Source organism: Pezoporus occidentalis, unplaced genomic scaffold (genome assembly GCF_034315485.1).
Source record: "Pezoporus occidentalis ecotype Australia unplaced genomic scaffold, CSIRO_AGI_Poc_V1 ctg130, whole genome shotgun sequence".
In the NCBI taxonomy this organism is placed as follows: domain Eukaryota; kingdom Metazoa; phylum Chordata; class Aves; order Psittaciformes; family Psittacidae; genus Pezoporus; species Pezoporus occidentalis.
In genome coordinates this window covers 1,080,815-1,098,028 of record NW_026913104.1, presented here as the reverse complement: position 1 = coordinate 1,098,028, position 17,214 = coordinate 1,080,815, and the positions used below count along the sequence as shown (strand labels likewise).

General features: G+C 60.0%; 2 protein-coding genes and 1 long non-coding RNA gene across 8 annotated transcripts; all 3 read left to right on the top strand.

The window, feature by feature from the left end:
* The first annotated feature begins 474 nt into the window (after window positions 1-474).
* SCN2B (sodium voltage-gated channel beta subunit 2) lies at window positions 475-6,248 on the top strand. 2 transcript variants are annotated; one of them, XM_062608633.1, is made up of 4 exons: window positions 475-708; window positions 3,141-3,307; window positions 3,587-3,797; window positions 3,934-6,248. In XM_062608633.1, exons 1-4 carry the CDS (start codon window positions 639-641, stop codon window positions 4,131-4,133), a joined length of 648 nt encoding a protein of 215 aa, XP_062464617.1. In that variant the 5' UTR covers window positions 475-638; the 3' UTR covers window positions 4,134-6,248. The 2 variants fall into 2 exon arrangements, with proteins under 2 accessions (XP_062464617.1, XP_062464618.1); XM_062608634.1 differs by lacking the exon at window positions 475-708 and adding an exon at window positions 741-2,233.
* Window positions 6,249-7,077: 829 nt separating this feature from the next.
* On the top strand, window positions 7,078-8,981 carry LOC134158567 (uncharacterized). The gene is made up of 3 exons (XR_009962818.1): window positions 7,078-7,319; window positions 7,361-7,400; window positions 7,557-8,981. It is a non-coding gene; the product is annotated as an uncharacterized LOC134158567 (long non-coding RNA).
* A 759-nt stretch (window positions 8,982-9,740) lies between these two features.
* Window positions 9,741-17,090, top strand: SCN4B (sodium voltage-gated channel beta subunit 4). Of its 5 annotated transcripts, none has more exons than XM_062608626.1 (5): window positions 9,741-9,927; window positions 14,291-14,454; window positions 15,074-15,299; window positions 15,561-15,690; window positions 15,809-17,090. In XM_062608626.1, the coding sequence occupies exons 1-5, from the start codon at window positions 9,756-9,758 to the stop codon at window positions 15,900-15,902; spliced, it is 786 nt and encodes a 261-aa protein (XP_062464610.1). In that variant the 5' UTR covers window positions 9,741-9,755; the 3' UTR covers window positions 15,903-17,090. The 5 variants fall into 5 exon arrangements, with proteins under 5 accessions (XP_062464610.1, XP_062464612.1, XP_062464614.1 ...); XM_062608628.1 differs by lacking the exon at window positions 9,741-9,927 and adding an exon at window positions 10,425-10,543; XM_062608630.1 differs by lacking the exon at window positions 9,741-9,927 and adding an exon at window positions 11,289-11,438.
* Window positions 17,091-17,214: the final 124 nt, after the last annotated feature.

Below are 17,214 nucleotides of genomic sequence, written 5' to 3'. Positions count from 1 at the left end.
GTGCAGGCAGGGACCCTCTGCTCTCTGCCTGGCATCAAGGGCAATTTCTGATGGTCCTGGGCCCAGCTGGGCTGTCCAGAATGGGAACTGCTGCTGCGAATGGTGCAAGCAGGGCTGGTTGCAGCCTCCAGCCGGACAGAGGTGGCACATCTGCACCTCCCCACTGAAATCAGGGGGCTGCAGGGACCATGGGAGCCCTCTGGGCTGCGAGGCACTGGCCAAGTCCTGGGATGCCGGTCTCCTGTGGGGAAGAGGAGCCCGGAGCGCTGCTTGCTCCAGCGTCAAGTTTGCACTGAATCCCACCAGGAATCTGCTCCTTGGCTCCCCTGTGCTCCGCACACTGCAGGAGATGCTCAGTGACACAGCCCATGGGCAGACCCCTGCGCGCCAGTGCCAGCAGTGCTCTCCTTCTGTTCAGGGGAAAATTTTTCTGCCCTCCCACTTGTGCTGCTGAAATCCACCAACCACAGGATTTACTGGTTTTCGGCTCTAGCACGGCTCCAGCCATATTGGGCTGTAGAAATAAAGCAGCTCTAATGTTATATGTCACCTGCACATAACCCGGGCGTTCGAAAAAAGCCAAACCACCACAACCCACACCACCATCACGTCCTCTCCATACACAAAACTCCATCAAAATGAGCCTGGAAGCCTGGCTCCCGCAGCCCACCTTGTTCCTCACTGGCCTCAGCTTGCTCCTCTCGCTGGGTAAGTGTCATCTCGACCCTTGCATGCACACGGCTGCCAGGGGACAGCACCCAGGCTGGGGAGAAACAACCCTCTGTGGCCAGGAGCCCCCTCCCCGCATCCCAGCCCCTTCCGACAGCGGGGATGCAGCGAGAAGCGCTGTGCCGCAGGGATGGGGATGGAGGTGGTCCGAAGGGCAGCCTGCTCAAACCCACCAGCCAGGGCGACCTGAGGCAGGATGGGGGCATGCTGCGGCTGTATCTTATCCTAAAAGCATGGTGTATCCTGCTTGCTGAGGTTTGTCCAAGCGCAGGGCTCTCTGCATGCCAGCAGGGGTGAGGGCTGCAGTGGGGGTATGGGGCACCTCTGGCTTTGCCTCGCTGGGAAGGACGTGGCTGGTGGGCTATGGGTGGCTTGTGACTGTCCTTTGGTTTGTGCTTTGCGGGCTCTGGGCTGATGGTGCTGCATGGGGTGGGGGGGGGGAACCGTGGTCTCTGCATTTCTGTCCTGCCCCGGAGCCAGCAGCGTGTGTCAGCAGGTTTGGGTCCACAGGGACTGGGAAGAGGAACACATCACTTTGAGGTGCTGTTTGCACTGTCCTGGAGCTCCCGGTGGGCTGCCTTGGGAAATGGAGGGTAAAAAGCCCAGTGAGCACCGCTTTTAGAGCCTGCGTGTCATTTTACCTCCCGAGCCCTGGGTGCAGGGTATAGTGTGACAGAGCATTTGGGAGCCTGCGCAGCACCAAAGGACACAGCCTGGATGGTGGCCTCTAGGGGGGTTAGCGGTGTCTTTCCCCACCTCTGCTGTCCCTTGGTGCTAGATGCCCTGTCCATGGCAGGGTTTGGACCTGCACATGTAGGTGCTCCCCAGGCACGTGCCCGTGGCGTGCTGGCTGCCTGCGAGGACCGTCTGGCATAGGGCAAAGCCCTGTTACTGCAGAGCCTGGGGTGCCCCCAGGACACAGCACAAGGCCACCCAATGCAGACACACAGGGCACAATGTGAGGGCTGACGGGCGCTCGAGCCCATGACCCTGTGCAGGGAGCCCTGCAACCAGGCCTGCGCTGGGAAGGGACCTCCAGGGACAAGCAGGCTCTTCTGTCCCGCCCTGGGCTGCGATGGGGCAGCGAGGCTGGGACACCAGCCTGGACACTTCCTCCTTCCTTGGCTGCTGTGGCTTGTCCCCACGCACCAGCTCTCCCCATCCCCGTGCCCTGTGCAGAGGCTGGATGGAGGGTGCTCAGCTCAGCATGAGCAGGGAGGGAGCCATCCCCAGGGGCTTGGCCATACCTGAGGGCATCCCTCAGGTGGTTTCCGGTTGCTGCTGATTTGCACCCCCCAGGTGCAGCTCAAAACAGCCTTATCTGCACCTTGGGAAAGCCGCTTTTCCCTGGCTGCAGAGCCTGGCCCCTTTCCTGCCCTGCTTGCAGATGGAGCGGATTAGCCAGCAGAGCAGCCTTGACGTGCACCCAGCTTGGCCGCAGGGCTGGACTCAGGAGCACCTCAGGAAGAAGGTTTGAGCAAAGAGCAGCAGCCAAAGGGGAGAGGTGAGGTGATGGGAAAAGCTCCTGCTGCCGGTGTCACTGCCCCTGCCTATGGGGTGCCATAGCCCCCATTTGCAGTCTCATCCATCTGGGGCTCTCTGTCCCTGTGCTTTTAATGGCTCAGCCTTACAGTTTGCAGTAGTTGGTTGCACAGGAGCCTGCCTCAGGCCTTCACAGGCTGGGAAGAACATGCTGGATGCAGGCACTGGGGTTCTGGTGCTGCTGCAGCACCCAGAAGGAAAGGAGCACAAACACCCCATCCCTGCCCAGGCCCTGTCCTGCCCTGTGAGCTGCACCAGGTACTGCCCCTGTTTCCCTGCTACAGCAGGGCCAGGGTGCAGGGACTGGCCTTGCGCCCCCAGCAGTGACTGAGGTCTTGACACGGGCATTCCCAGCTGGAGAATCCTTGTGCAAGCTCCCCTGGGAGGTAGGGGAGCATCTGCATTTCCCCTGCAGCTCCAGGGGCCGGTCCTGGCAGATCCCAGACCTTGCTGCTGTAGAGCATCCTGCTGGGAATGAAATCTGATGAGCACAGCCATAAAGTGCTCCGTGTAAGTGGCGCTGAGCCCCGTGTGCTGATGCTGCATCCAGCCCTTTGTGTTATCGATCCTGCAGCAGGAGAGCCTCTGCTAAGTGCAAGGAGCAGGGCTTGCCTGGCGTCAGCAGAAGTCAGCCAAGCCACGCAAGGGGTCACCAGAGGGCTGATGCTCCTTCAGCTCAGCCAAGGGATGGTGCCAGGGCTGGGGATGCTCCCTCCTTGTCCCCAGTCACTGCTGTGGAGGGAAACCCCGGTCCTGGCTGGATGTGCCTGGGAGGCAATCCCAGGCCCCAGGGTGAGCTCTGCCAGCAGGATGGATGCTTGTGCCCCTTTTCTAACTCCACATTTCTGCCTTTGCTCTGCTCGCTGCAGCACCCACAGGATTGGGGATGGAGGTCATGGCTCCTGCCACCATCAATGCCTTGAATGGCTCCTCTGTGAAGCTCTCCTGCACCTTCAACTCCTGCTACAAGGTGGAGAACAAGCAGTTCTCCCTCAACTGGACATACCAGGAGTGCAGGAACTGCTCTGAGGAGCTGGTGAGTCCTGCTGGGGCTGGGGCTGTGCTGAGAGAGCGGTCCAGGATCAGCTTGAAGCAGTCGTGTGCATTCCTTGGGGTCCTTACGTGTGCTCCTGCTACCCAGCCCTTTGCCACAGGGAAAAATAGCAAGTGATGGTGTAAGAACAGTGGCAGCAGAGGTGCCATGAGGAGGGGCTGTTGCGGTGGGAGCATGCAGCAATACACGCAGGGCAGAGGGATGCCTGGCACGCTCACGTAGCCTGTACCAAACAGCATCCTACCTCCTCCTCCCACCCAGTTCCTGCAGTTCCGGACGAAGATCATGAACAAGCAGCTGGACCGCTTTGGGAACCGCGTGGAGTTCACGGGGAACCCCGCCAAGTACGACGTGTCCTTCACCCTCAAAAACGTGCAGCTGGAGGACGAGGGCACCTACAACTGCTACGTCCTGAACCCCCCGGACCGGCACCGCGGCCACGCCAGCATCAGCCTCAAGGTGCTCACCAAAGGTCAGTGATCCCCTCTGCTGCTCTGTGCTCTGTCCTGTGCCCTGCCTTCACCCTGGCAGTGGGAGCGAGGGCCCTGCCTGTTCCCAGTCGCTCCCGCTGGCTGCTCCAGCTCATTCCCTGAGCCCTGTCTCCGCAGAGCCTCCAAAGCATGACTCGACGGTGGCTGTCATCGTGGGCGCTTCTGTAGGCGGCTTCTTGGCCGTCGTGATCCTGGTACTGATGGTGGTGAAATGTGTGCGCCGGAAAAAGCAGCAGAGGCTGAACACAGACGACCAGAAGACGGAGGAGGAAGGGAAGACAGACGGAGAAGGCAACCCAGACGAGGGCACCAAGTAACACCCCCCGTCCCTCCCTCCCTCTTCACCCCTGTACAGCGTGACCCCCTTGATGTGCTTCCCCAGGCAAGGATTTCTGTCTCCCCAGAGCATCCCTCCTTCCATCTAAACACCCAACCCAGCCTGGAGCAGGGCGCGGAGAGCAGGTCCCTGGAGCCCGGCCACAGCGGGCAGGGCTGGGGATGGTGGCTGAAGCACACTGGGGCTGCCCCTGTGGCTCTGAGTGCCAGAGCATTGCGTGTGCCCGTGAGGAAGTGCTGGGGACGGGGTGGCATGGGGCAGGGGGGATGAGCACGGCCCTCCTGCATGGAGGGGATGGAGCAGCAGGTGCCAGCAGGGGCAGAGAGGGGCTGGGCAGCCCCGTGCCTTGATGTCTGCACCCTGTCCTGCTAGAAGAAGAGAGAAGGAGCCAGGGTCCAGCACCATCTGCCCTCGGGGTCACGTCTCACCCCCAAGATGCTCCTGCTGTTCCCAGGGCACAGGCACCAATGCGCCTGTCCCTAAGGGATCCCAATAGCTGTCCATCTCCTCCTTGCGAGTCCTGTGTGCCAGTGCTGAGGGTGCTGTGACAAGAAGCCTGTGCTCCTCAGGGACTGTCCCAGCCTGCTCAGAAGCTGGATAATGACCATTAGCTCACAAGGTGTCTCTGAGCTTTGCTGCTTTTTGGAGCCACTAATGGCTCCTGGTTTGTAACGGATGTACCCTTCTGCTTCCCGGGCTATTTTTGGGTCTGAGCATCTCAGCCAGAGGTGCTGGGCTGACTTTTTTGTGCTCGTTTCCTTCTTAGGGAGGGTAAATCTAATGGAAAATGCTCTACTGATGTGCCAAATCGAGGTGGTGGGGAGTGGCGGGGTGTGACTGCTAGGGACAAATCGCTGCTGGGAAGCGGAGGAGGTTTGGGGCGCTTGATGGGAAGGATTGGGTGCAGATGCAGGACCCTCGAGGGACCCTGTGATGCTGAGATTGCCTCCTGCAGCCTCCCTGCACAGCACTGCACAACCTGTAACTGCCATGGCAAAGCACTGCCAGCCCGGCCAGCCCCGGGCCCCGCAGTGCCGGCTGCTCCTGCCTCAGCCCCATCCATGGTCCAGCTCTTGCCTGCTTTGGCAGCTCCCTCATGCGCACCAAGAGCTGCCCCGTGTGCTCTGCAGTTTGTTATTAGCGGTGGCCCGGGCAGCTCATGGGGGACAGGGCATGAGTGAGCAGTGATCCTGACTGGTCCCATCCTGCGGTGGTGCAGGGGGATGCAGTGAGCCCAGGCTTGGGACTGGAGATGCTGCCTGCCTTGAGCAAGCCCCTGGGCTCCTGTGCAGGACCTGGTGGGTGAGCTGTGCTGGATGGAGCACATGGGGAGCTCGTCCTGGGGCTTCTTGTGTCAGACAGGCAAGTGTCCCCTGCCACACCGTGCCTGGGCTTTCCTTCTCCTACGGCAGACAAGACATGGAGCAGGAGAGGGGCAGTGCATGGACACCACAGGCCAAGTGACAGAGGTCCTGTCACCTATTAGCAATACTGCCAGGGGAGAAGGGAGACTTTCCCCACAGCACCCAGTGCTGCTGCACCCCAGTGTGGTGCTGTCCCAGCAGTGCTGTGGGCAATGCCTCCCTGGGGAGGAAGGGATGTCCATGGGCTCCCTGCTCTACCCCCATCGCTTCCTGCCCCGGCCCCGTCTGCCCTCCCCACCCCGCTCAACCTCGCTGGGCTCTGCACCGCTCCCCTTCCCATCTGCAGCAGGAATGTGCCGTGTCTCCATGTGGCTTCCCTGTCTCCCGTGGGATTTCCTGCCCCGGGGAGAGTCGGGATGAGGCTGCCTGCCCCTCGCACCCCCACGCCGGGTGGCTTTCCCTGCACAGTGCCAGTGGGGAGCCAGCTGCCAGGCTGGCTCCCTGGGACTGTATCCTGCTCGGAGCCAGGATGTGAGCGGCTCCACACAGGATTGAGCTGGCAACTCTGCGGCCAAAGGCCTCTGACTGTTGCACATGAGCAGTCTTGCATCTGCCTTTCCATTTCTTTCATGCACTATCCTTGGATTGCAACTTGCCAATGCATTTGTATGTACATAGCTGTACACACCAGAGAGAATCTCTACAAATATATATATATATACACACACAGAGGAGGTGCTGGTATCGGCTGTGACTGTAGTTTTGGGCTTGCGCCTTCTGATGGGTTCGTTTTGCACTCTGCTGAGTGTAGGATGTTTTTCTTGCTCTTTGTACACTTAAACAAAAGAACAACAAAACACAAAGTTTGCACTCGATGCTTTTGTGCTGGAGGGGCAGGACAGGGTCCCTCATCTCTGCTTCTGTCCAGAGGGACGGGAAGGTTCCTGCGTTCGTGCCAGGGCATGGCTCCACAGGGAGCGCTGCTCAGGGCACGGCAGGTAAGGCTCAGCAGGCTCCAATGGAACCCAGGGCACACATGGGGTGATGGGCACCCATAGCCAGGCTGCTTTCCAATTTAGCAACCCAGCAATGCCACTGAGAGGTGCAGCAGGGCGCAGTAACAGGCACATCCATCAACCTACCTCTGTGCAGACACAAGGGTGAGTGTGAGGGAGCTCCGACAGCTCTCCTCAGTCCTGCCTCCCCCACCTGCCCTTCAGCTGGGGCTGCCGAATGCCTGCACATCCCAAGTCGCACACCAGGACAGCCCCTACACACCTATGCCTACCTCAGTGGTGACAGTGAGTGGCATCAGCAGTCTGCTCTTCCCACTGCTGCCTGCTCACCTTGCTGTGTGCCCGCTGGGTTAACTCCGCAGAGAGCTCCCAGCTCCATCCCAGCAGGAAGGGCACCAAAATCACCTCTAATGCACCTCAGCTGACTTGGTCCTATAGCACTGGGCTGGTGCTGGAGGTACAGCCCTGCCAGCAGCAATGAGTCCCTGGCCTGCACCTTCAGAGGGGCAACTACAGCCAAGGGGGCAGGGGCACCTCTGCCAGAGCCTCATGAGGAAGGCAGGCGCTGTGGGATCAGGGAGGAGAGCCCCGTGGGACATGCCAAGGGTGAGTTCTCATCGCTGTGAGGAACCAAGGGCACTGACTGCACCCTCCTGCAGTGCTGTGGCTTCACAGGTTCTCCAGAGCTGGGGACATTCCGTTTTACAGACTGCATCCGTTTCCTTGGACCAGGTGGGATTAGAGGTGTTGAAGAGCAAGTTGGGAGATAGCAGGGACCTCGGCTCAGTGCTCTGCAAAGCCTTGGGGCTCTGCTGGGTGCTTGGTAGGAGTGCAGAGCCGCTGTCCCTGCGATGCTGCCTGCAGCCTGTCAGTGGGGCTGGGAACTACTGAGGAAGAGCCTGGAAAAGAGGACATCCTGGGGCAGGGAATCCCAGGAGCTGAGGGGTGTGGAGGGCAGCGCTGGAGCTGGGGAGGGTCCAGGGGAAGTGCTGGGTCAGGAAGGAACTTTTTCCTGGGACACAGGGCAGTGTCTCTTGCAGATTCCTCTGCAGAGGCTGCCTGGAGACCTTGCTCCTCTTCCCCTGCTTGTATTAAAGGGCCCATAAAAGGGGGCGAGGAACCTGCCGACCCCGAGGGCAGGCTGCTCTGCTGGTGAACGCGGAGGAAGCAGCAGGCGGGACGGCCCTGCACTGAAAGAAGGAGGCAGGGAGAGGGGAGAGCATCGCTCCGAGGGAGAGCCGCAAGCGAAGGAGCTCTGAGAATGACAAAGGCAGCCGAGCACTCACCCGCACTCCGCGCTCCCGGGACCTCCCGCTCAGCTCCAGCCCAGGCTGGTCCTGCGGTGTCTGATCACTGCGGGCGCCTCCTGCCCAGCACGTCCCGGGCTGCCAGGCCAGCTTGTCTTTTAAAGGTCACAGCCAGAGGACCTTGCAGCAAACATAAGGTGCTGATGGGAAGCTCTGTTCCAGCGTTGCCACCTCCTCCTCCTCCCTGCTCCTGGCCCGGGAGCCCAGCATCCCCTGGCTGTGGGAGGGATGGGGCTGTCCTCCGGCTGCTGCTGGGAGTGCGGATGGGACAGGATGCTCCAGGGCAGCCGGGGCCGGTGCTGCGCCTGCTGCATAGAGCTGGAAGGCTGCAGCCCAACTGCTCTGCTCAGCCCTACCCAGGTACCCACGTGGAGGGAAACAGGAGCCCTCCTCGGAGAGCAGCCTGGCACTTTAACCCTCCCCACTCCATTAGTGCGAGGTGGGAGGGAGAGAGGGGTACCCAGGGGCCTCACAGCCACTCTGATCCCTCTGCAGGCTGTAAGCCAGCTGGCAGGACCCCTGCACCTTTCTTCCTGTCCCCCCCCAGAGGTGACAGTGTCCGAGCATGGTGCTCGCCCTCCTTGAAACCGGACACAGCAGCTTTGTGCTGGACTCAGCAAAACAAGTTCCGCTGAGCCACAGTATCCCTGCTCCCATGCCGGACATCTCAGTATCATGCTAAAACCCCAGGGCCAGCTGCTCTGTGCTTCCTTCCTGGCCACAGCAGACACCATTCACTGAGGTCAGGCTGCGGGACAGCAGAGCCTTTCCCAGGCCTGTGGCAGCAGCACATGTCTCAGGAGAGCAGTCAGCCGAGGAGACTGGCCAGAGCTGCCAAGTGTGACAGCTCCATCAGGCTCCTGTGACAGGCAGCATCCCTCTCCGAGCCCCAGGCTGCATGGCCAGGAGAGCACGGCACCAGGCTCAGAACCCTCCTTCTCCAGAGATGTCAGCGGGGACATAATGGGCAGCAAACAGGAAGAAGTTCATGTGTAACGGCCTTTCCCTTACCCAAGGGTATGGGTGCTACTCTTTCATGTCCCCAGTGCTGCAGGTCTCTCTGGTCCTGCTTGCTGGATGCTGGAGGGTCCAGCCTCAGCCTCATCTGCCCCCTGCTTCAGCATCGGTGCCTGTGGTCCTAGCAGCATCATGCACCCTTGCAGGACAACAGCTAGCTGTATCCATCACCTAGCCGTATCCATCACCTAGCTGTACATATCACCTTAGCTATATCCATCACCTAGCTGTACACATCACCTTAGCTATATCCATCACCTAGCTGTACACATCACCTTAGCTGTATCCATCATCTAGCTGTACACGTCACCTTAGCTATACCCATCACCTAGCTGTACACATCACCTTAGCTATATCCATCACCTAGCTGTACACATCACCTTAGCTGTATCCATCACCTAGCCATATCCATCACCTAGCTGTACGCACCACCTAGCCGTATCCATCACAGCCGCCTGCCAACACACCTTCTGCTGCATCAGCAGTTCTCTCCACACTGCTCCTGCAGCACCGACTGCCAGCGCTCCCCAGCCTGCTCTGCCTGTACTTTTCCTGTCTCCATTGCCAGCACTGCAGCTCTAACTCCTCAACCCACAGGCACTGCTGGCATCCTCTGATGGTCCCCTGGGATGCCCCTGTGCCCTGCAAAGCATCCTGCTTCCCCTCTTCCCTCCTGCTTCAGGTGGGAAGGAGAATGAGCTGCAAAGAAGGCTGGAGTGGGGCTGAGGAGTCTCTCAAAACAGCCTGGAGCTGATGGGCCACAGCATCACAGACATGAAGGCAGGGCCCTGTGGAAGAGCTGCTCTCACACCTGAAAAGAAGTAATCCTATTCTGGGAAGCTGTGCTGTAGAGCTGTGCCCAGCAAACAATGTACGGCCTTACCCGGTCCCTGGACACATGCCTTGTGGCAGCAAGGACTCCAGCCTGGAGAAACAGTCAGTCCTGTTCCTGCACTGTGAGCACAGCATCACCTCCTCCTGCTTCTTGCCATGCCTGTTATCAGGATGCATCACCTCCAAATCACTGCTCTGCACAGGGCTCTGGCCGTCTAATGGATGTGGGCTCAAAGGTAATGCTCTATCTTTGCACACTGTGCTGATGGAGGCCTCCATTAGGAGGGCCTTTTTGGATGTGGTCTGCTGGAGGTTAGCTCTAATGGATGTGGCAGTGCGGGGAAGGTGCTTGAGACGTAAACTCGTGCAGCCAATTATCCCGGAACAAACCCACAGTGAGAAAACTAAGTTTGCCAAGCGCTCCCTTTGGCGCTGGGCGGATTCCCTTGCACCCGACTTTGTGTCCCCCTCTGCCATCGGGGATGCTGGTAGCTCCATGGGGACAGCGGGCAGGGAGACCGGTGGTGCCACGCTCCTGAGGTGCACCGAGCGAGCGCTGACCCCAGCAGGGGCAGGGGAAGCCGCAGCCTCAGCGGCACCTTGTCCCCTTCCAGGGTGGCCCCAGGGCATCCCGGCGGGAGCCTTCCCCTGACCCCCGGTGCGGGCGGTGCGGCGGGAGGATGCGCGGCGCGGAGGAGGGCGCAGCGCAGCGCGGCCCCGCCCGGCCCGGCCCCGCCTGCCCGCAGCGGGGGTGCCAGAGCCGGGCCAGCACGGACCGCGCCGCAGCCATGGCCCGGGGCTCTCCCGCCGCCCGCCGCCGCCCCGCGCCGCGCCTGCTCGCAGCGCTCCTGGGTAAGGGGCTGCGGGGGGCTGCGGGACCCGCTCCGCCCCGCGCAGCGCCCGCATCCCCCGGGAGCGCCGCGGCTGCATCCCGCTTCCAGCCGCTCCCCTGCGCCTTCCCGAGGCGGGGGGACCCTCGCTTCGCGCTCAGCTGCTTTGCATCCGGATTGCCCGCACCGCCAGGGATCGGACGCTGCTGCTCGGATGGATTTCCCCTGCGCGGGCGCTAATGCAATGATCTCTGCTCTGCAGACGGCGAATCCGAAGCACTGAGGATAAGTGACTTGTCCAAGGTGACTTCGCAGCCGAGTCCGAGAGCGGACTCTGAAGTCCTGCCTCCAGCCCCCTGCCCTGCCTGCACCATCGCCAGAGCTTCCTCCTGCGAGCACTGCGGCTGCATCCCGCTTTGCCCTGCTCCGCTCTGCTGCTCTGTGAGCAGGGACCGCGGCTACCTGCCTGCAAACGTGAACCGGGGGAATAGCCGTAGGGAAGCGGTGCACTGCTTCAGCGTAGCCGCCAGCACGCCCGCCGACAGGTCATTGTCTTTACAGTTCGTTTTAAGACCCCATTTGCATGCGCTTCTCCGCGGCGCGGGGACGAGCCCACACTGCAGGGCTCGGAGCATGATGCCCAGGCCTGTGTCCAGGGATGCCCGAGCTCCCCGGGTGCAGGGTGCAGGAGGGAGTTTGCAGCTGTCCCCTCCCCGCTGCAGCTCCTGGGGCTGGTTCCAAGCCACCTGCATCAGCCCTTACGCTCGTGTAGGTCACCCTTGTGTCCACGGCCACAGAGAGCCTGAAAGCAAGGGCTGCCTTTGCAGCACTTGCTGTTGGGAAGCTCCTTTGAGAGGCGTTTTAGAGGGCATAGTTCTTAAGTTTGCTTTAAGTGAGCTGGAGACACGAAAGGACATGTAAGTACCTGGCTCCCTGCAAGATTTGGGTGCTGGTTGAAAGTGCCTCCGCCGATAGAAGCAGTGCAAGCTGCTTGCGGCACAGGGGTGGCAGTGGGGTGGTAGGAGAGACTCGGAGATGCTGCTGACAGGGCACTCGGGGTTTGAGGTCCAGGGTGTTGAGATGGGAGCCTGGTCCTACAGGTCACCCAGGTGGGCTGGGAGCCTGGAGAGGTGGGAAGAGGAGAGCGTCTGGGCAGGAATCCGTGTCTGTGTGTTTTGGGATGCTGTGCTTTCCAGGGAGCAGTCGTGGGCTCCTGGCTGCACCAGGGAGCTGGAGCACATCTTCTGTCCTCAGCGCTCATGGGAAGGGGCAGCCCGTGTGTCCTGTCCCAGAGCACACAGGGCTCAGGCTGGCTTGACAGTTCCTTGCTTCTAACCTGGGTGGAGAGGAGCCTGGCCATCCCACCAGGCATGGTTTGCTGTGTGTGCTGGGAGCTCACATGGATTTTCATGGGCAAGGAAAGTTTTTATAGAGGTGTTTTCTTGCAGATAGTGGAGGTGTCCCATGGCTTTTCAGGTGAATCATAGAATCATAGAATAGTTAGGGTTCGAAAGCAACTAAAGATCACATCTGGTTCCAACCCCATGTGCCTTTTCCATTCGGGCAGTGATTCCCAGACCAGGTTCATGATGGGCTGCAGGAAAAGCAGACAGCTATGGGGGAAAGTCTTGCTCCGGGTCCCTGCCCAGGCTGGAGCACTATTGCTGCTGCTGCTGGGGCTGGGTCCCACGATGCTGCACTAAGCACGTAGCTCAGTGCCTCTGCGACCCTCTGTGAGGCTTGCCCCAGAGGCTTACCCTTAGCAAGAGGCTCTGGCAGCAGCAAGTGCCTGCTCCCCGGTGCCCCTTCGTTATCGCTTGGTGAAAGCTGGTCCCTACAGGCATGGGAAGTGGCCTGGAGCCCATGGAGGGGCTTGCCCTGTGTGCTGAAGGCTGGGGCTCACGTGGTGGGAAGTGCAGCGGCTTTGGGCACATGGACATAGGGCAGCTGGTGTGACAGGTCCAGTCAGCAACCCCCTGGCCTCCCGACGTCTTTTCCTCTGCGCTTTATTTAGAGGTAACATATCAATTCTGTCTTCCTGAGACCACAGCATGACAGGAAGAAGATCAGCCTCCGCTTACCCCACGCATTCAATTCAGATTGCATTCGTGACGTTGTAACGGTGGCAGACAGGATTAAAAGTGTCACAAGCTGCAAGGAATCGTCTTTCCTGTAAGTAACTGCCAGCTTGCAGCACCCTGCCTGCTCAGGCGTACCTGCAGAGCCAGGCATCCCTCTGCTAAGTCTCACTCCAGGTAGCAGCATGGTTCCCCAGGGATGCTCCTGGCTGTGAAGTCCCTCTGTAGCATCCACAGGGCTGGTCTCTGAGCCTGACAACTGCAGGCGACCTCCTGGTGGGAACCACCCCCTGATGGTAGCTAAAGCCTCTGGAGGGGAATGAGAAGTGCTTCTTTGTAAAGTTAAGTAACTCCTTGCCTGCAATGCTTGCAATGCAGCACTGCAGCAGGACCAGAAGCCCAGGATGCAGGGCTCGGGCTTGGCTTGGGCTGTGATGTGCCTGGAGAGTTGTTAGCACAGGCGTGTGTGGGAGAGCAAATCAGCAGCTGAAGCAGCTTCAGAGAGACGGGAATCTGAAGCTGAGGGCAGCGTATCCAAGTTAGGGTGTTAGTGGAGCTGCGGACCAGCTTACAGCTGCAGGGAGAGCTGTCCCCAGTGTGTTTCGGTTATCCAAGTGCCCAGGGAAAGCTTTGTAAAGGTGGCTGAGGTCTGGGAAAGGGCAGGACAATGCTTGCTGGGTTGTACCACAGCTTGGCCGTACCACATCATACAAGCTGAACGGGGCTCTGGTGTGATGGGGAATGAGGCTGCCCTGGAGCAGAGCATCCCGTGCCCCCTGGAAAGGGTTTGTGTGGACACTGCTGCCCAGCCTGGTGTGCATGGGAGCAGTGCATGGTGCCTTGCATGGGACCTGGAGCTTTGAGGCACAGTTGGGCTGGTACCTGCTCCTGGATGCCTTTCTCCTGCTGATGGGAGGAGAGGAGAGGCAGAGCTGCATTCTGTAGCTTGAAGGTCATCCCTCTTTACCACGGGAGATAGGCTCTGCACGGCGGGCTGAGGGGTCCGAGGGCCGCACAGGCTGCGAGGAGCTGTGCTGCACAGCAATGCTAACCAGTGCTCCAGCTCCCAGCTTGAAGAACACAGAGCTCTGCTTGCTTTGGGCACTTCTCTCCCCCTTGAAGGTTTAGCTGGAGGCCTATGGATAACATGCAAATCAGGGCTTTCATTTGCATACTTCATTCGTGGTGGTATTATGGTTCCCTTTGAATCCGTACTGCCTCTGTGGGTTCTTCAGGAACAAGTCCCCTGTCTCTGCCTAAAGCTGGGACAGGCACGTTTGGTCCTGCCATGCCAAAAGCAAATGAGGGGTGACGAACCCATCCCTGGGCTCTGGGAGGGGAGCTGAGCTCATGCCCCTCATGCTGAGGCTGTGGGGAGCAGGAGGAGGATGCCGTAGGTCCCTGGTGCAGCTGGGAGCAGGACCTAAGGGGTGATGGCTGCATCCCACTGCCCGCCATGTGCTCCCTGGGAAGGGATCCCCACTGTGACTGGTGCTCCAGCAGAGGCCAGGCTGCAGGGGGGGAGCAGTTGTCCCTCCCATGTGCCTTTCTCCTCCCTGCCCCATCTTTCCCCAGGTACACGTCCGCAGCAAAGCCCAGCAGAGGCTGGGCTGCACCTCGGTTCCCGACGCAGCAGGCTGGACTCCACACTGGTGCCGTGCCCTCACTGTCTCCTCCCCTCTCCCTGCCAGGTTTGCATGTCTTTGCCCTTGCCTTCGCCTTGGAGGTGTCAGTGGGGAAGACCAACACTGTGATGGCTCTGAATAACTCCAATGTCCTGCTGCCCTGCACCTTCACCACCTGCATAGGCTTCCAGGACCTGGTCTTCACGTGGTATTTCAACTCAACAGAGATGGTGGGTGGCTCGCTGGGCTTTGCCTCTGCTTTATAGGCAGGTTCTTTTGTAATTCCCGGTTCTTGCAGAGTTCCCTTTCTCCTCTCCCAGGATGCCCATTCCTCCAGCTCTGGGGGGACAGGGCTGTGCCAACAGGGTGACTCAAACACCTTGGCACATCTGTGCTTTTGGCACAAAGCTGTTCTGCTGCCCGCAGGCTCATCTCTTAACGTACATTGACTGGTCACGTGCAAGTCTGCCCTTTGGGCAAAATAGGGCTGGTTTTCTCTTCCTGCACTTGCTCTGCGGTACTACAGGGTCTGGATTTGCTCTTCAACTCCTTATCAGGAGGGCTCGCTTAGAGCAGGTCCTGCAGCCCTGTCTATCCCTACAGCAAGGGGGTTCTCTGCCTTGGGGTTCTCCCGTTCTTTGCATGGTCTGTAACACCACTGCTTCCACAGCACTGTGGGCTGTGTGTCAGGCTCCTCTCCACAGCCATTCCTGCTTTACTGGGGCGTGCAGGAACACTGCCATGTGCGTCTGTGTGCGCAGAGCACTGGCAGGAGACCTTGGGCCTTTCCCTCACTTGGGATTGTTGGCATCCCATCTGATCCCACATCCTGCATCCCTGCCCCTGCAGATTTACCACGGCAAGATAAAGAGCAAAGCCTCGGAGCCCTTGCTGGTGGCACGCAACCCACGAGTCGAGTTTGTCGGCTCGACGACCAAGAAGGACAACAACATCTCCATTCTCCTGAAGAACGTGGACTTCAGCGATGCTGGGAAATACACGTGCCACGTCAAGAACCCCAAGGAGAAGAACGCGCAGCACAACGCCACCATCTTCCTCACGGTGGTCCAGAAGAGTAAGTGCTGGCCAGGGCTCCGGTGCCCCACGACTGGCACTGGGACAGTGGGGATGCAGACCCGCACTGACCCCATCCTGGTTGTGGAGGTGCATGGGGTGTCCTGGCTTCTTGGAGGTAGCTGGCATCCCTGCAGGGTAAAGGTTGGCCTCGTGCCCCTCTGTGTGGGTCCGTAGTTGCTTTGTGCAGGTGGGGGGGGATTGTGCAGTTGGGAGCTCCCTGCTCCCATCCTGAGGCCCCACAGCACGTTCTCTCCTGCAGTGGTGGAGGCAGACAACACTGTGACGCTCATCATCGTGGGCGTTGTGGGGGGGCTCATCGGCCTCCTCATCCTCTTCATGCTCATCAAGAGGGTTGTCCTGTTCATCATCAAGAAGACTCAGGATGGGAAGTGAGTGCGGGTCCTGGCACCCTTTGTTGGGTGCTGCCGTGGGGCAGGGCTGCCGTGGGTCGTGGTGAGAGGGGCTGGGGGGGCAGGAGTTGTGAGCTGCCTGTGTGCCCTTCCCCAGGAAGGAATGCCTCGTGAGCTCCTCGGGCAACGACAACACGGAGAACGGCTTGGCTGGCTCCAAGGCGGAACAAAAAGCACCACCAAAGGCATGAAGCAGCGGCACCTAACCCCGGCCCGCCCCGCAGCGGGGACAGGGGCAGGGGGCCAAGCCTTTCCCTTTTGTTTTCTTTCCAAACTGCCAATGCTTGAGACATGTTTCTATTACACACGTGCCTGCAACCTGCACTGCTTCTCGGAAAAGACTTGGGCTGCCGCGGGGACTGGGAGCTTCTTGTGGACTCGGACTGGGATGCTGCCAGGATGGAGGGAGCTGCCTGCTCTGCAATGAGCGAAGGCAAGAGGGTGCTGGGCAGGCAGGGAAGGGGCTGGGGAGTACTGTGGGTGCTGTGCTGCTTGCGGGGTGGTGGATGGTGAGCAGGGGTCCCGGCGTGCCTGGGGGTAGAGGCTGCGAGGAGCTTGGGGTGTCTTTGTGTGAGTGGCAATGCTGAGCTGGGGCAGGCAGGAGCTGCCTGCCTTGCACAGAGGGTGTCTGGAGCAGAGCAAAGGTGCACAATGCTCACCATAGAGGCAGAGGCTCCTGCCTTTGCTGCATTTCCTATGGGTCCGGCACAGGAGGAAGGGGGGAAGCAGGGCTGATGCGGCAGGGCTTGGCTTCAGCTCTTGTAAGCACACTTGAGAACCAAATCAGTGACCGTCAGGGCTGTCATCTCATCCCTGCAGGGGCTGGGTGCCGTGCTCCTGCCATGGGCCGGGCTGGTTCCTCCTATGCAGGGCTGTGGGGACCAGCGGCTGGGGCTGGCCACGTCATGGGGTCACTGCTGGCTGCAGTGGGGTGAAGGTCCATGTTTCACACCCTGTGTAGGGCCATACCCCAGGGGCAGCGGGGGCATTCCCGGGGGTGCTCCCTGGGTTTGTGCTGCTGCTCCTGCTCCTCCTCCCCTCTTTAAAGCCCATCACTCAGCATGCTCAGGGCAGTGATGCTGCTGACGCTGCCTCGCCAAGGCTCAACTTGTTACGCAGAGGTTTTTTATATCAGACTCCAGTGGGAACGCAGCTGACGGCATTCCCCCATCACCCAATGAAACCTGTGGCACTCCATCTGCGACGCAGGGAGGAGGGAACACAGTGGAGCCCTGGCGAGGGGAGCAATGCTAGGGCTGTGCCAGCCCACTCCTGGGCCTGCCACTGGCCCACGGGGTGACCTTGGGCAAGTCACTCTGCCTCTCCATGCCTCAGTTTCCCCATCTGTAAAATGGGGGTAATAACACTGCTCTACCTCACAGGGGTGGTTGTGAGGCTTCCTTGGCTACCATTTGTAAAGTGCTTTGAGAGCCTCGGGTGAGGGGGGCCACAGAAAGCCAAAAGGGTACCTGCAGTGGGGACTCAGGCAACGCAGCCCCCTTC

Bases quoted from the DNA above. Each gene is read 5' to 3' on its own strand.
- SCN2B (XM_062608633.1), top strand. From the start codon at position 639: ATGAGCCTGGAAGCCTGGCTCCCGCAGCCCACCTTGTTCCTCACTGGC. The intron at 3,308-3,586 runs GTGAGTCCTGCT...CCTCCCACCCAG, and splicing joins GGAACTGCTCTGAGGAGCTG to TTCCTGCAGTTCCGGACGAA. The intron at 3,798-3,933 runs GTCAGTGATCCC...CTGTCTCCGCAG, and splicing joins CCTCAAGGTGCTCACCAAAG to AGCCTCCAAAGCATGACTCG.
- SCN4B (XM_062608626.1), top strand. From the start codon at position 9,756: ATGCCTTGTGGCAGCAAGGACTCCAGCCTGGAGAAACAGTCAGTCCTG. The intron at 9,928-14,290 runs GTAATGCTCTAT...TCTCCCTGCCAG, and splicing joins TAATGGATGTGGGCTCAAAG to GTTTGCATGTCTTTGCCCTT. The intron at 14,455-15,073 runs GTGGGTGGCTCG...CTGCCCCTGCAG, and splicing joins ATTTCAACTCAACAGAGATG to ATTTACCACGGCAAGATAAA.